General features: G+C 40.5%; 1 protein-coding gene and 1 long non-coding RNA gene across 5 annotated transcripts in view; one reads left to right on the forward strand and one right to left on the reverse strand.

Annotated features, from left to right (window-relative positions):
* The window catches only part of pms1 (PMS1 homolog 1, mismatch repair system component), an 86,137-nt gene that overhangs the window by 27,118 nt on the left and 40,624 nt on the right, over positions 1–18,395 (forward strand). For all 4 annotated transcript variants that reach the window (XM_078404106.1, XM_078404105.1, XM_078404107.1 and 1 more), the window contains exons 5-6: positions 3,083–3,246; positions 15,308–15,424. In XM_078404106.1, the coding sequence (XP_078260232.1) occupies positions 3,083–3,246; positions 15,308–15,424 (281 nt within the window). The remainder of the gene's footprint in view (positions 1–3,082; positions 3,247–15,307; positions 15,425–18,395) is intronic.
* The window catches only part of LOC144596036 (uncharacterized), a 128,257-nt gene continuing 126,960 nt past the window's right edge, over positions 17,099–18,395 (reverse strand). The window contains exon 5 of the long non-coding RNA XR_013547561.1: positions 17,099–17,353. This is a non-coding gene — a long non-coding RNA (uncharacterized LOC144596036). The remainder of the gene's footprint in view (positions 17,354–18,395) is intronic.

Genomic DNA, 18,395 nt, shown 5'->3' on the forward strand with positions numbered 1-18,395 from the left:
GCTGGCTCGAGGGGCTGAATGGCCTACTCCTGCACCTATTGTCTATTGAAAAAATTAATCAAATTAATAATTGGAGTCTACAGAGAAAGTTATTTTCACCATTGGATTTAAGAAATCTCAAAAATATTGTTGTGCACTAATTTATAATTCTCATGCAAAGCCATGGTTTCACTTTTGTAATTCTTCTAAATTTTCATTTAAAAAAAGAGATAACTTGTATTTATATTGTATCCATTATTACCTCAAGGCATTCCAAAGCACTTTTAATTAAGTACATTTATAATGAAAACATTTGATTAATTTGCACCCTGTGAGGTACCACAAAATTAGAATAAGATTATGTCCAGAGAATCTGTTTTAATGGTTCGTCAGGTACAAATTAATAACCTGCATCAGAGAAGCGCTCCGGTGATCTTATGTTAAATGTTGCCATATCATTTTTTTGCACCTTCAAGTCAAGTTTATTTGTCACATACACATACACGATGTGCAGTGAAATGAAAGTGGCAATGCCTGTGGATTGTGCAAAAAAAAGTTACAATTACAGCATATAAATTAAAATTAATACAGAAAATAAAATTTAGTCCCTGGAGTTATAATAGTTAACAGTCCTGATGGCCTGTGGGAAGAAACTCTGTCTCATCCTCTCCGTTTTCACAGCATGACAGCGGAGGCGTTTGCCTGACCGTAGCAGCTGGAACAGTCCGTTGCTGGGGTGGCAGGGGTCAGTTTTGTCTGCTGTCTCGTCTGACAATACTGCACTTTCCCACTGCCTAAATAATGTGATCATGGCTCTGGAATATAACAATTTTCTGATCCATAATGCAAGTACTAACCCAATACTGATATAAACATAAAGGTGCATATTCTAAGGTGAGTCGACAATTTTATGCACAAGAGATTAGTGGGCTAGTTGTAAAGAAGTTGATGAGCAAATTACTCTTTGAATTGAAAGTGTTCACTCTTGTAGATTTTGAAACCTGGAACTGTTGAAGATTTCCACTTGGATTATGTTGCTGTTTTCAATTTGTATGACACTCATTTGGCAATCATCATTCTGCAATGGTCATGTTGCAATTTCCCACTTCTGTCGCTAGATGGAGCCTCTAAAATCCGGAAGATCTAGACAATCGTTCAAGTTCCTGCAGGATCACAGATACACCAAGGTTTAGTGCCTTTGTCCCTGACCCACTCATTCAATAGCTTTATTTTAAAGCTGTAGTTCCTATCCTTTAAGCATGTCTATGGGATATAAACATCAAATGTTCACAAACAGCATGGATTCTTGGACAGAATGTATTTTCAAATTTATATGGAGAGATTATAGATTTGACTGTAATTTAGACATAACATTCAGTTATTTTATTTTGTCTTCATTATCTACAATTTATGTTCCGTCAGAATATATGTGATTAGGATTTGAGATACTGGGAAATGCTGTGTGATTATAGTTCAAATCTATAAACTTTTCTCTAAACTTCTGGACCTGGGACTTGGGGCCTCCATCTGCAACTGTCTTCTGGACTTAGTTAGAATTGTTCATAACATTTCCTCCATCCTGACCCTCAACACTGGGCTGGTTCTGCAACAATGACAATAGACAATAGGTGCAGGAGGAGGCCATTCGGCCCTTCGAGCCAGCACCACCATTCAATGTGATCATGGCTGATCATTCTCAATCAGTACCCCGTTCCTGCCTTCTCCCCATTCCCCCTGACTCCGCTATCCTTAAGAGCTCTATCTAGCTCTCTTGAATGCATTCAGAGAATTGGCCTCCACTGCCTTCTGAGGCAGAGAATTCCACAGATTCACAACTCTCTGACTGAAAAAGTTTTTCCTCATCTCAGTTCTAAATGGCCTACCCCTTATTCTTAAACTGTGGCCCCTTGTTCTGGACTCCCCCAACATTGGGAACATGTTTCCTGCCTCTAACGTGTCCAACCCCTTAATAATCTTATACGTTTCGATAAGATCTCCTCTCATTCTTCTAAATTCCAGTGTATACAAGCCTAGTCGCTCCAGTCCAATGAGATGACGTACAGGAAAGAGATCAAGAACCTGGTGGTATAGTGTTAGAACTAGCCCCGGACATCAGCACGAAAAAAGAGTTGGTTGTATGACTTCAGAAAGCTAGGGGGTTAACAACTTCATGTTCTGAGGCATCCATATCACCAGAAACATAGCCTGGTCCCTTCACACTTATGTGATCAAGGAAACTCGTCAGCGGATTTTCTTTCTTTGGTGTTTGAGAAGATACGACATGTCCACAAGGATTCTCTCAAACTTCATTTATAAGAGATGAGTATGGAAAGTATTCTGACGGGATGCATCTCAGCCTGGTATGGCAACTGCTATGCTCTTGACTGCCTGAACCTGCAGAGAGTGGTGAACACAGCCCAGTCCATCATTGGCTTGTCATGTCCTCCCATTCAGTCCATCTTCACAGAGTGTTGCATCAGGAAGCCTGGAACTATTGCCAAGGAAGTCTGCCACACTGGACATCCCCTTTTCTTTCATCGACCTTCAGGGTGAAGGTACAGGTGCTTGAAAGCTTGGAAGTGCAAACTAGTGCGCTACAATATCGAGAACTACATTCTGTATTCTGTATCTTCCCCTTTGCTCTACCTATTGTATTTGAGTTTGACTTGATTGTTTTTATGTATAATATTGTCTGACTTGTTTGGGTAGCATGCAAAAAACCCTTTTCAAGGTACCTCTGTACACGGGACAATAATAAACTTAAACTTAAGAACATTTTCTTCACCACAGCTATCTGGCTGCTGAATAATTACCTGTTTCACACGCCATTCCTGCCATGTACTCTTACTCTTAACTTTATCTCATTGGCCATTCCATTATTGTACTTTAATAATCATTTGCACTCCTCAAATTTAGCACTACATTCTTGCACCTTTCCGCTGTTTTGCACATGTTGCATCTATTGTTGTGTTTACCATTATTTATATTGTGTGCTCTGAGGTTCATGTGAACCAGGAATTTCATTGCACTATCCTGTCGATAACAATGAACTAATCTGCAATTTGTAATCTGTCGCTAATCTCAGTTTGCATCACACCCACAGGAACAACTGTACTCGTGATCAAACTTTTTAAGAACATACCTGTGAGGAAACAGTTTTACTCCACTACCAAAAGATGCAAAGAGGAGGTGAAAAAGGTTTATGACCTCCTAATGGCATATGGCTTAATAAAACCAGATGTTAGGATTACTTTCACACAAAATAAGGTGAGAAAAAATAATTTACATTATTAAAATTGTTGGAACATAGGGGGAGAACAAAGGGGGACCTGGCGCGGATACTGTGCATACTTTGTAACTTTGTCAGCACCCTTATGTGGCGACTTTTGCATACCTAGGGTATGTAAGCAAAGAATTTCACTGTGACAATAAAGTATTCATTCATTCATTCAGTCATCGAGTATGATGCCCTCTGTGGGTTCACCCTTGTGAAGGATCGTCTAACATCGACCTTGGTGACTGAGATTACAGTGTCATTGAGGGTTGGGAGGGCCCAGGAGGTACATCGATATTTTCCCTTTCAAAGCGAGCATTGAAATCACTGTGCTCGTCGGGGAGTGATGCATCGCTGTCACTTAAACTACCTACTACTTGGATCGCCTTGTAGGAAGTGATGGCGTGCAAGCTCTGGCACAGCTGCCGAACGAACCTCTGTCTGATTTTACTCGCATGTAATTTTGCACATACTCTCAGCAATCTTCGAAGTATTGAATTGGAGTCCAGCAATACCCATAACATGTATTATAAAAGCTAGATCTGCCGTTCCTTGTTTGTGATAATTCTTGATCATAGTTTGTTAGTTGAGCAGAATAAGGATATTGATGGTAAGTCCCTAGAGGAGGTTTAAAAACTGTGTGATTTAAAACTTTGTGCTACTGTGTTAGTATGATTCCACAAGCTGGCTATCTATGTTACTATCATATCAAAAAAAGTCTGTTACACATTTGCCTTAATGTATATAATACAATGTATATAATTCGCTATATATTTAAGGGGCCAGATGCCTTTTCACATTTTGGAGCTTTCAAGGCTATTTTCTACATATTGAGCATCATAGTGTTTGCTATGTTTGGCGAGGAGGCGGGGTTTCTGTTTAATTTAGAAACAAGGAACTGCAGATGCGGGTCGTTCCCTTTCATCAGACTGAAGAAGCTGTAAAGAAGGGTCTCAACTAGAAATGTCACCTATCCATGTTCTCCACTAATGCTGCCTGACCTGCTGAGTTACTTCAGAGCTTGGGTGCCTTTTTCCGTTTAATCTGCTCAGTTTGGTTCTGAGCTGGTTTACAGTGCCTTCAATGTGCAGATTTGTTTGGGAGAGAGTCCAGCAATCCAACCTGAATTTTGTATCTCATCTCATTCAGAGGTGAATGATGGCTTGTGGTTCTCGGCACAGTCATCTAACGCACAGTCATCTCTCTTCAGCCTTCACAGTGCTCTGCTCCCTGTTCTAATGGACACATGCCCAGGCCATGGACTCAGGCGAAACATTTTAGAATCACACTGACTTTATCTTGTGTTGTTGGCCTTTTGGCTCTAAAAGTTCAGTTAGATAGGTCCAGCTGCGTGCTTTCAGAGAAACGGTTCACGGTCAAAAATTGATCCAGTTTAAAAGTCAGGTTTTCCCAGTCTTTGTGATGTTGAGTACTTTGTTTCACTGGGTTTAGTTCAATTTAGAGATACAACACAGAAACGGTCCTTCGGCCTACCCAGTCCACTCCGACCACTGATCTCCCATTCACATTAGTTCTATGTTATCCCACTTTATTTCTATGTTATCCCGCACTAGGGGCAATTTACAGAATCCAATTAACCTGCACATCTTTGGGATGTGAGAGGAAACCTGAGCTTGCAGTGGAAACGCACATGGTCACAGGAAGAACATGCAAACTCCACACAGACAGCACCCAAGGTCAGGATCGAACCTGGGTCTCTAGCACTGTGAGGAAGCAACTCCACCAGATGCGTCACTGTGCCACCCACTGTTGAACTGTTGCATTTGTTGCTACTTGCATTTGTTTGCTCCGTGATCTCTTGCCTACATGATCGTGGTCCAAGTCAGACAATTGAATTGGATACTAGTTTGCTGGCAGAATGCCTCACATTGCAACTATTGAGGTTGCCTTGGCCAGAGTCGGTTGGATCCTCATGAAACCAAATCACTGCATGACTTATAAACCAATCTACCGGTTGCTTAATTTCAGAATTGCTAAATTCTGTTATTCCACTGTGTGAGAAAGCATTGTTTCTCTTCAAGATCATTTGAGGCAGTGTAAGGGGTAGAGGGGATGACAGGTGGTGGCCGTGTCACTGGTGGTCCCATTCCTATGACCCTTGCTTCCATCCCTGTGATTTTTGCCATTTTCCAACATGCACGCTAGCACAACACTCCACCTTCTTCAATCAGGAGTTTTGGAGAGTTCTTGCTAAAATGGTGACCGTTCCCTGTGAACTCTATTTCTTCCTCTCTCATGAAATGACCTGATTGGGTTTTGGTGTTTCTGGCCTCAGTAGTTGTGCCATGAATGGATGCAGTAAGCTTGACAAAGCTGATCATCCTTCCATACCCACTCTCTTCTGTGCTTGTTTCAAACACAACCGGAGAACGGAGATGAGGAAAAAAAAATTCAGTCAGAGAGTTGTAAATCTGTGGAATTCTCTGCCTCAGAAGGCAGTGGAGACCAATTCTCTGAACGCTTTTAAGAGGCAGCTAGATAGAGCTCTTAAGGATAGCGGAGTCAGGGGGTATGGGGAGGAGGCAGGAACGGGGTACTGATTGAGAATGATCAGCCATGATCACATTGAATGGTGGTGCAGGCTCGAAGGACCGAATGGCCTACTCCTGCACCTATTGTCTATAAAACAAAGAAAACACTAAGAAAATAATGAGATGTGGGACAGGGCAGGAAATGGAATCAAGAAGAAAGATCAGCTGTCGTCTTGAAAGGAGTTTGCGATAGAATTTTACTTCTGCTCTTGCATATGTCTTTAAAACGTTTGACCATCCAGTCATGAATATTTAGTCATTTACTTCTGGAGAATCAGCATGTCACTAATTGGAGCCTGATGGAAGCATGGCTGGAGTTTTAATAATTGTCAAGGCACGTCTTTCAGCAGGGAAGATAACCCCCCACCTAGAATCACTATGCAATTAACCATAATGTTGTCACGAAAGAATGGTTTGCACTGCCCTGTGCAAGAATATGGTCAACAGATATTTAAAGAGCTTTTCACCAAGTTTATGCTGAATTTCCATTCATAAATCACTGTCTGGTTTGTTGACATTCCATGTAGATAATTTCTTGAGGCAGTGAATCTGTGTTTGGCAATTAATTTTTAAGGAACTTTGTGGCCAACAGATTGTTAAAAGTGCCGATTGTTATTTTTGTTGCTAGCAAAGCTTGGCGTTTTCTTAAATTTGTCTTTCTCGTCTTTTGGTTCATGTGTTTTGCCTATCCCTGTACCTGTCGAAATGTATTGATACTGGTTTATTATTGTCATGTGTACTGAGATACAGTGAAAAACATTTTGCGTGTTATTCAGGCAAATCATACTATCAAACCATATATGTGTACAACAGGTAGTGAAGAAAAGAGAAAGGAAATAGCATGCAGAATATCGTCTTACAGCCACAGGGAAAGTGCAGATTAAAAAATGTGTAACAAGTGTATAGCAGGTTAAATTTGGAGATCGGGAATACATCTTTAGCTTGTGTGGGGAAGAAATTGTTCTTGCATCTGGTGGTAGGTGCTTTCAAACGTCTGTATCTCTTGTGGTAGAGTAATGGGGAATGACGGGGATGTGCATGGTTCTTCACTATGTTGGCTGCTTATTCGAGGCAGCATGAAGTGTAGACGTAGTCATTTGGAGGACGGGCTCTGATCTGTGTGATGGACTGGACTACATCCACAACTCTGTAATTTCTTATGGTCTTGGACAGAGCAGCTGCCTATTCACGTTGTATGCATCCCAAGCGGTGTTTCTGGAGATGTTGGTAAGAGCCCTTGGAGACATGCTGAATTTCCTCAATCTTCTGAGGAAAAAGAGATGTTGATGTGCTTTCTTGGCCTTCGCCAATCAATATGATCGGACCTGAACAAATTGTTAGTGATCTTTATACCAAGGATCTTGTCTTTTAAACGCTGTAATTTCATGCAACTTTCTGGTGACTCATTCCATATGCACACAGCCTTCTGAAGATGCACTTATCCAGGGAGTGACCAGCAATGCAAATGTCCTAAACTGGTGATATTTTTGTTTTACTGTAAAAGTCTGATCTTATTGCTTGCAAATGTGTTGAGTGGTTTGATTTCGAGGGATATATATATATCGCTACGTCAAGAAAATATCCTCTACTGCAGAGCGATTGATCTGCGTCCTGTGGTATTCTCATCATGTTTGGTCATGTTTGTGTCACCCTGGGCAGTAATTTTACTGTGGGCCTGCATCGACATGAAACTCTGGTAAAGGGCAGCGACATCACAGAAATGAAAAGAATAAATAAAAAACCAAGTTTTATCCAGAGGCAACAATTTAAATGGCATCGAAGGTTTGAAAATTGTGAATGGAATGGGGTAGAGAAAATGGGAACTCCATAATCTGAAAGAAATGAACCAGAGTGCAATAATTCTTGCTTATGGATTAATTTCACAATCCTTGTGAATGTGAAAGGAGCAAGCCTGAATGAATTTGCAGTTTGGGGAAGATTAAGAGCCGAAGGAAAGTGACCATAATTCTATTCGTTTTAAAGTAGTCATGAAGAAGGATCGGACTGGCACAAAAGTTATGGTCCTAAATCTGGGCAAGGCCAATTTTAGAGGCATTATACGAAAACTTGCAAAGGTAGATTAAAGGACAGCTGGTGAGTGGGAATATTTCAAAAGTGAGGTAGAATGATAGTTATACAGCATTGAAATAGTCCCATTGGGTCAACTTGTCCTTAACGACCAAGATGGCCCATCTAAACTAGTCCCATTTGCCTGCATTTGGCCCATATCCATCTGTACCTGTCCTATCCATGTACCTGTCAAAATGTCTTTTAAGTGTCATTATTGTACCTGCTTTAAATAATTCCTCTAGAAGCCCGTTCCATATACCCACCACACTCTGTGTGAAAGGTTGGCCCCTCAGGTTCCTATTAAATCTTTCCCATCTTACCTTCTAGTTCTGGTTTCCCCTACCCTGGGGTAAAAAGGGTACCTTAATTCTATTATATGCATCTATCCTATCAATTCCCTTCATTATTTTAGACACTTTTGTAAGATCCTCCCTCAGCCACCTGCACACCAAGGAATAAAGTCTTACCCTGCACACTATCCCGATAGATCGGCCCCTCAAGTCCTGGCAACGTCCTCATAAATCTTCTCAGCACCTTTTCCAACGTGATCCAACCTATTCCAGTCAACTTTTGCAAGCTACTGCCTAATACTGTCAAAGTTGACCTTGTCCCTATTTAGAACTTAAACATGTGGACCAGCCCTGTCTTTACCACAAACTATTTTAAAGCTAATAGAACTGTGGTCCTAAAATGGCTTGCCCACTGCCCTATGAGGTTGTTAAGCTTTGCCCTTTCCCTTGTCGGGGCCTCTACATATTGCCTGAGGAAACTCTCCTGTGCACACTTGACAAATTCCATCCATCTGAGCCTTTGGCAATATGGCAGCCCCAGTTTATATTCAGAAATTTATAATCTGCTACAAACACAATACAAATGGTCTTGCAGCTGTCTGCAATCTACCGACATATTTGTTCCTCTACTTCCCATTGATTATTTGGGAACCTATAGGACATATCCTTCAAGGTGATCATCCCCCTTTTATTTCTCAACTCCAACCATTTAGCCTGACTGGACGATACTTCAGTAATGTAATATTGGACAAATGCTGTGATGTTCTCCTTAATCAATAAAGGAACCTCCCCTCTTCTTTTAGTATCCCCTCTCCTCTACCACCAACATTTTTGCCTGTTGCATCTGTACCCTGAAACATTAAGCTGCCAGTCCCTGTCCCTCCCAAACTAGATTTCTGTAATGGCTACAACGTCCCAGTCGCACATGCCTATCCATGTCCTGAGTTTATCCGCCTTACCCATCAGGTCTCTCTCATTGAAATAAATGCAATTTAATTCAACCATTATTGCCCACTCCCTGATGTGCCCACATCCTGTCTACTGAACTTGTTATCATTGATATTTGTACCAACTTCCAGCTTTTCACCTCTCTCTCTACTTCAGTGGGTCCTGTTTCGCTGTCAATCTAGTATAAATCCTCCCGAGTAGCACTAGCAAACCTGCCTGCCAGGATATTGGTCCCTTCCAGTTGAGGTTCAGACCGCCGCTCCTGTACAATCTCCCCAGAAGAGATTTCAATGGTTCAAAAATCTGAACCTCTGCCCCCTGCACTAACTCGTTAGCCACCTCACTGGTACATGGCACTGGGAATAATCTGGAGATCGCTCCCTTTGAGGTCCTGCTTTTTACTCTTTTGTCTAACTCCCTTTAATTACCCTGCAGCACCTCATCCCTTTTCCTACCCATGTCATTTGTGGCAATGTGCACAACTTTTAGCTGCTCCTCCTCCCCTTGAGAAGGTTCTGCAGCCACTCTGAGATTTCCTGGACCCTGGCACCAGGGAGTCAACATCCTGGAATCCTGTTTGAAACCACAGAATCTCCTGTCTGTCCCCCTAAATAATGAGTCTCCTATTACTATAGTCCTATTTGACTTCACCCTTCCCCGCTGTGCATTAGAGTCAGCCCCAGATCTGACTGCTGCTGCTATTAATGCAGTGTAGACACAAGATGCTGACGTTCTTCAGACTGAAGAAGGGTCCCGTCCCGAAACATTACCCATTCCTTCTCTCCAGAGATGCTGCCTGTCCCGCTGAGTTACTCCAGCATTTTGTGTTTATCTTCGATGTAAAGCAACATCTGCAGTGCCCTCCTACACATTAATGCAGTTTAATTTGAATAAAAAAATTAAAAATGGAAATGCATCTTGCTTGCCATAGAAACACTGTTAATTTAATGGGGGTTTAAAACTTCATATGTTCATTACTGGAGGGTCATTTCCAAGGATGAGAAATCTAGAGCAATGTTTATCCTTATTGTATGGAATGAATTCAGAACCCAATCCCGGAGGAAGACTAGTAAAGTACCAAATCCATTGTCTATCTTTGATAATCAGTACAAGATTGCAACAAAAACAATAACTCCCCTTTGTACAACATCCTCAGCCGCAGAACAGTTGCAATGGAGTGCATTAGAATCATCACATGTAGACGTTTCTTCATTAAAAAAAACCATGGATGAGGGTTTCAGTGGACAGTGAGCTGACGCAAGGTTAAAGTCTGCATTGCAGACAGTAATGGTCAGTTTAGTCTGAGGAAGGATCACAACTCGAAATGTCACCTGTCCATTTCCTCCCCAGATGCTGCCAGATCTGTTGAGTTCCTCCAGCACTCTGTGATTTGGGGCAGTTTTAGTGATGGCAGATCGAAGAGGTGAGAAACTCGCTCTGAGGCAAGTGTGAGCCCAGTATTGTGGAAGGTGTGGTTTTCAGACAGAGAGATGCAGTTAGTGGCTTCAAACGGAATTTCTGATGCAGAGAGAAGTTGATGCCTTTGTTTTTCTTGACATTTTAATTTGGAGGAGATTTCCTGTCCTCTACTAGAACATACTATAGACTTACAGATGGGATAGAGACAAGAGAGGTAATGTTTTCAGTGTTACATTTTTAGTTTAGAGGTCTCAAAAGTTCTCAAACATATCTTTGGATTGTATTGCCAAAATCCAAAAGCTGAATTTATTTAAGCAAGAACCATCAAATTTGTATTTTGCATTTTTCTGTGAAATTTCACTGAAATGCTGTAGGTGGCAGCAATACTTCAGTGCGATCACATTTTTGAATTGGAAAATTGTTCCTTCCAAGAAACTTGCTGAAAATTTCAAGAACAAATAGTTGAATATAATAGTTGAATATAATAATGAAATATCTGGCATTTAGACCAGAATAAATGTTTTTCTTTGGTATAGTTCATTTTCATCCATACAAAACAAAGGAAAATATCAGAAATGATGGAAATCTAAAATAAACACAAAATGCAGAAGCACTCACAAAAGGAACTGATGAAACTTAATTGCCAAGAAACGTTAACTCAGTTTCTCTCTCCACAGACACTGCCTGCTATGCAAAGTATTATTAGGATCTTGGAGTCATTGTCAAATAGCATGAATGCACTATCTACACTAGTCCCACCTGCCTGCATTTGGTTGATATCCTTCTAAACCTATATTATCCATGTACCTGTCTAAATGTTTCATAAATGTTGCAATAGTACCTTTTGTTATGGTGTTGTTGTCACATTTCCTGTCCATTGACATCTACTGTATACCAAAATTTGAACAGGCTTGTTAGCATTTATGCAGAATGTCCCAAATCTCTAGTAATGTTCATACATCTTGGAAATGCAGTAAATAAAAAGCATGTCAAATCTACTTGCCTGGGAATGTTGTTTTTCTCAAGGGATTGGTGGGTTGGCTTTACCCAAAGGATGCGCACGATAGATGCACACACAAAGGTAGTTCAGGGAATATAAGATAACCACATGAGAGAGAAAGGAGTACGAGGATATGCTGGCCAAAGATAGGTGAAACTGCAGTATGTCGAGGTTGTGTGTTGTATAAACCGTAGGCTACATCATAGAGACTAAATGGCATGTTTCTGTGCTGCAAATGCTTTGTGATCCTAGATAATTAAAGAAAATATACCAATATTATTTGCAGTTAGTTTTTGCAAATTTGAAATTAGATATGCCTTGTTCGTTTGTTTTCTCCGCAGTATTGCACAACCTTGCTTGGATTGTTTGATTAATTTGTCAGAATGCCAGAGCAGTCTGCTTCCAGAAGCCAAAACCAATTTAGTGTCTACTCAAGCATTCCAAGAGCATGTGCTCTTCTCTATTCAAGTCACATGGGGAGATCACTAGTAAGTTATACGGCCCTGTTAGTGGTACTGAGAAAGCAAAGTGAAGGTATCTTTAATAGCAATGTTGCTAAAAGTAGACACTCATCTCTCCTTATAAATGGAACATTCGAGAACCACAGGCGTATGAAGAAAGAACAATTGTCAATGCCATTCTTAAAATCTCCATCAACAGCAGCCTTTTGAGATGTGTTTTTCCACTACTTTTTTGATAGGAAACAGTTTTTCACAAAACAAAATTAATCGGCTGAATTAATCTGATAACCTTAAGTTTTGCTTTTTATACATTGCTAATGCCAGTTACTAGCATTAGAAATAAATTGATCTTGATGGGGAATAAATCATTCAATCTGTTTTGACGTTGCACAAATGTCAACGGTGGTAAATGCTGACTGAGATAAGCTACTAATGTTTCCCTGAAACATTGATAATAAGATTTGCCCTTCACCCTAGGTAATTGCCAAGTGTTTTAACACTAACATTTTTTTGTGGAATGATCATGAGATTAAAGGCAGAATATTCTTATAAAAAACTTTATTTAGAGTTCCTCATTTTATACCAAAGCTGACATTCAGTAGCTCTAGGCAGATTTTATGTCATGTGTTTTGATGATCAGGTTTCAAAGTTGCACATGAATATTTGGATGGTTGTCAAACTAAATCCATTAAGTTCTACTGATTAATCTTTGAACAAAATGATCCCCTTTGCTGTGCTTTGTGTATGTGTTTGTGCACAGTCTTTTATTCTGAATTCTGCAGAGGCTGAAATGTCTAAGTCAAGTAAAAGCCAGCAATGAGATTGGAAGGTTCAATTGAGTACCTCACTTTACTTTAGGTACATGTTGTACAGTGAAACAGCATTTCAGCATGCCTACATATTTATTTTGGTGCATTCCAGGGTTAGGTAGTTTGACCAGGGCCGTCTTAACGCATGGGCCTGATGGGCACTTGCCCGGTGGCCCACGAGCATAGGGGCCCCATGCTGATCTGTGTATGTTAAGTGACTTGCAATAAATAAATACTACTTTTAAAATGTAGGTTCAATAAGTGCTTTTTTCGCAACATTTTCGGTCACTAAGTGCTTCTCACAGCGATCTGTAAGTGCTTTTCGCAACAATGTAGCACCCTAAGTCCATCGCTAAGTGCTTTTCGGTAAGTGCTTTTCGCTGGCATGACAGGGGGGGGCTGGTAGGGAAAGGGGGGTGGGGGAGAGTAACGGTAGGGGCCCCAGTACACTGCTTTGCCCGGGGACCCATAATGCTGTAAAAACGGCCCTGAGTTCGACCATGAACTATGTTGTTCCAGAGTTTGTTTTGAGTAAATGTACTGAATGCTGGCGTGGTTGTAATTTGCACAATCAGATGGTTCAACTATTTTATCAAGTTTGCAAACATTTTAGAAAGGTGAATGAAGAATGAAAAGGACAACATAACATTTTGCAAAAGTACATGGATTTTGCAGTTTACACTGTAATTCTGATTCCACATTGCGCTGGTAACCTAATGCTGATGTATTGGACATTAGAACATAGTTTCATGTCAGGCACGTATCAGAGCTACCTGAATTTACTTGTGCTTTCCTCAGTAGAGACCCGTTCACAGAGTAAATATCATATGATCCTGAGCGGTTTGTAAATGCCACTGTGCATGAATGATATTATTCCTTTTAGTACAGGAATTTCACTTTGTAATAATGCTGTTACTTGCTTATTGTTGTAATCAGTAATTATACAAGAATTGTTTTAACTTCAAAATCTGAAGAAACTAATGATCCATTTTAACATATGTTAAAATTATTTGAGCTGTGTTTATAGTTGTGCTATTTTTATTTCCTAAAGTCTAATGATTCAATAAATATATCAGATGCCTGCATTATATTGGATAAGAAACGAAAAATGCAAGACCAGTTTAAATATATGCTGATTGAAGAGTAATATCTTAACCATTGTCTCCCAGTTGTCTTGGTCATGTGGTGCAATAACTTAATATTACTAATATCTATAATTTACTAAAACGGCACTAGCAGATTTACTGACTATCAGATGCCCTTGAATTAATAATCCTACACAGTTTAATCCAGATTATTTTTACGATTTTACATAGACTAAGTTTCAAATCAACCCTCTAGGTTCAAAGGGACTATGAGAAACTGAACCATATGAGTTTAAAGGGAATGCAGGAACAAAGCCCCAGTGAGTGGAAGGGCTCTATGGAAAATAGTTCCACTAGAAGATGAGTTAGATATGGCTCTTAGGGCTAATGGATATGGGGAAAAAGCAGGAACGGGGTACTGATTTTGGATGATCAGCCATGATCTTATTGAATGGTGGTGGTGGCTCGAAGTGCCAAATGACCTACTCCAGCACCTATTTGTTTATGTTTCTATGTGCATTGTGCAAACTAGGATCCCAGTGAATGGAAGGACAGTTAGGGAACCAGGGCTGCAATTAGTGGAAGGACGATGTGCAAACTCTAGCAAATGCGCAGTGGGAACAGCCCGCAGTGAGCGCAGTGTGAGAACTAGGGCCGCTGTGAATGGAAGGACAGTGTGAGACCCAGGGACCCAGTGAATGGAAGGACAATGTGAGAACTAGGGACCAGGTGACAAACCATCGGGACAGCCATTTATTGTACTTTTACTGGATTACATATAGAACATTTTGCACAGTAAAATACTCCAAGCTGCTAAATAAGAGCCTTAGCAAATAAAATATTGGCTAGTTCTGCATTAGTTGATATTTGGACAAATGATCAAAAACCTAAGCAAAGAGATTAGTTGGGAAGAGTGACAAAGGAGTGTGCTTGAGTGATTTTGGGAGGGAATCCAAAGACTGTGGCCCAGACAATGGAGCCAAAGCCAGCGGCAATGGATCAATTTACATCACGAATATGGAAGAGTTCAGAGTTGGAGGAGAATGGAAATCTCAGATGGTGGTAGGGCTGGAAGAAGTCACAAAGTGAGGGAGTGGTGAAACCACGAGGGAATTTGAGAACAGTTTTAAAATTGAGGCTTTCCAGTGTAGGTCAGCAAGTACAGAGGGTGCTGCTGCTGCTGAAGTCTTACCTTCAGGATTGCGCAGAATTTCCTCTCAAACACTGTCATCAACATTGTTGAGTTAAACTACCTGGGTGTGTAAAGGTGGTGCATATTTGTTCTGTATGGTGAAATGAACGCTTTTGTTGAGTACAGAAGGCCTCTGTGGAGTCCTCAATTATATGAAACTGCATACGACTTGACCTAAACAGACCTAAATTTAGTGATAGAATTTGACTCTCTGCCATTATATTTCAGGCAGTTGTATGGCAAAAAGCCAAGGTGTCGGGTCACAAAATGGCCCTGTTAACAGTTCTGGGAACTGCTGTGATGGTCAGCATGGTACCTATCCAACATCATGAGCAGGAACCTGAGGTTAGTATAAGGTTACAGTGATTATACTGGGGAGTGGGGGAAGGAAAAATCAATGCTCAGCAATTTGATGCAATTAGTTTTCCTTATCAACAACTTCACACTTCCCTTATTATATTAATTATTTGAAAATGTTAGTGAATAAGTAAGATTACATTTCTCTAAACATTTTGATTTGATTTTTTTTAAATGGAAAATATTTACTGCAAATTTTAAAACATATTAAAATGTTAGTACTTTGCTAGTTTGCCCCTCACATCTTTGAACATCCAAGAACCTGAAACTTAATTTAAGTTTTTTTAGTTTTGGTAAATATATTTTTCTTAAATTTATCAAGAACTTAAGAAATAACATTAGGATCTTGCAATCCCCATCAGAACAGGATTTCACAATTTAAGACACACGTTTTCAGAATTACTGAACAAATTATTGTTAAGTGTGGAATCAACAAATCATTCTGTTAATATATTTCCAGCATGTATGCAAAAAATTAAATAAACCTAACAGCTATTATAAGGATAAGGGGGAAGTCTTTTAGGACCGAGATGAGAAAACATTTCTTCACACAGAGAGTGGTGAGTCTGTGGAATTCTCTGCCACAGAAGGTAGTTGAGGCCAGTTCATTGGCTATATTTAAGAGGGAGTTAGATGTGGCCCTTTTTGCTAAAGGGATCAGGGGGTATGGAGAGAAGGCAGGTACAGGCTACTGAGCTGGATGATCAGCCATGATCATATTGAATGGCGGTGCAGGCTCGAAGGGCCGAATGGCCTACTCCTGCACCTATTTTCTATGTTTCTATGTTTCTAAAGTAAAACTAGTCGTGTAGAGTCAATATTGAACATTAATTTATTGGTACTTTGTAAAAATAGATTCAGGTGAGGATCCAAAGGTTATCTATCATCTCCTGTCCTGGCAGCTGTTATTATACATTAAATTTAGGGATTTCCATTTTATGCGGTATTACGATTTGCCTACCTTATCCCATTATTAAAATAGCAATGCCATTTCCTTGTAATAGCTTGATCTTGAATTTACCAGTACATTTGAGATTGTGGACTCATTCATTGTCCATTAAGACTGTGAACAAAATTAATATATTTTATGCTTCTTTTGAATATTTCAAACAGGAAATGGTGAGGAGAAGGGTTTATTGGGTTTGGGTTAAGGGTAACGGTAGAAGTGGGAGGTCAGGGCAGATGGTGGAAGTTACCAAATGGTATTCACACTGATTATACCACTCAAGGGAGAAAAAATAGCAAAAGAAAGCCTAAAAGGAATAATAGCACAAAAAGAGTCATTACTTTCCTCAGTACTGCATTAATTTGAATACAGAGGAAATCCGGTTTTCAGCAGGGCATCACCAGGAAAGTCAACATTTAGTACTCATTTTTACCTCCCCTTGGGAATGAGCCGACACTTGAATCCTGGTGCTATTGGAGAAGGAGTTGTAGGATTTGGATCCATCAGTGATGAAGGACCGAAAATATCTTTCGGATATTCAGGAGGGCACATTAATTTGATTAAATCTCATTTCTCTGTTCTTTCTTCAAACTCTTCAATTGTTTTGCCTTTAAGCCCTTGGAAGAATATCATGCTTAACTTGGATTTGATAGTCATGTATGGTGATAAATTCCATTGGCAAGTAGCTTGGCACATAGTGCACAGCAGTAGAGTTGCTGCCTTACAGTGACAGAGACCTAGATTTTATCCTCGCTACTGGTGCTGTCTATACAGTGTTTGCACATTCTCCCCAAGACTGCATGGTTTTCTCTGGGTGCTCCGGTTCCCTTCCACATTCCAAAGACATGCCGGTTTGTAGGTTAATTGGCTTCTGTAAAATTCCCTCTCGTGTGTCGAACGGATAATCGTTGGTCGGCATGGACTCGGTGGGCCGACGGTCCTGTTTCCATGCTGTATCTCTAAACTAAAAACTAAACAAAAAAACTGTTATAAAAGTTTATCTCAATCTTTCATTTCTTTTACTTCTTGTTCAGCGGTTGTTTAATTTTTAAATTGTCAATTAAACCTTTTGTCCTTGGCCTCCTCCATTGCTCGTGTGAGGACAGATGAAAACTGGAAGAACAACAGGTTATGTTCCACTTGGGTATACCTCAACCCAGCGATATGAACATTGAATTCTCCAATTTCTAAGAATACACCCACAACCCTCTTCTACCCCCTGCACCTCCCCATCCTGGTTTGCACACCATCTAGTCACCCTGCCCCTTTCTCCTGCTCCGTTCACTCAGCTCCCACCCCTATGTCTCATATTTCCCTTTTAACTTCCCTCTTTTCCACTCATCTGTCCCCTTCCACCCATATCCTTTCCTTTTGCGTTACATTTCACTCCTCTTCTTTCCTTATCTGACACTCTTTCATCTTTTTCTCATCTCCAGCTGTTGTCACTTGCTCCACCCATCTCGCAACTATCCTCTCTCACGTGTATTCACCTATCACTTGCCAGTCTTTGCCCCACTGCATCTCTTTTCCAGTTGTCTCCCCACTATTCCATCATTCCAAGAAGGGTGCTGACCTGAAACAGAAGGGGAGATCTTGCCTGATGAATCTGTTGGAATTGTTTGAGGAAGTAAATAGCAGGATAGTCAAAGGACAGTGGGTGGATGTTGTTCACCTGGACTTTCAGAAGGCCTTTGATAAGGTGCAGTACGCGAGACTGCTTCGTAGGATGAGAGCCCATGGTATATGCCCATGGAAGATACAAGCATGGTCAGAAGGGTGCCTGATTGTCAGAAGGCATGGAGTGGGAATAAAGGGGGCTTTTTCAGGTTGGCTGCCAGTGACCAGTGATGTTACACAGTGGTCAGTGTTGGGTCTGCTACTCTTCACATTGTATATCAATGATTTTGATGAGAGAATTGAAGGCTCTGTGGCCAAGTTTGCGAATGTTACAAAAATAGGTGGAGGGTAGGTAGTGTAGATTAAGCAGGGACTCTGCAGAAAGACTTCAACAGA

The sequence above is a fragment of the Rhinoraja longicauda genome, chromosome 8, assembly GCF_053455715.1.
Source record: "Rhinoraja longicauda isolate Sanriku21f chromosome 8, sRhiLon1.1, whole genome shotgun sequence".
Lineage (NCBI taxonomy): Eukaryota > Metazoa > Chordata > Chondrichthyes > Rajiformes > Arhynchobatidae > Rhinoraja > Rhinoraja longicauda.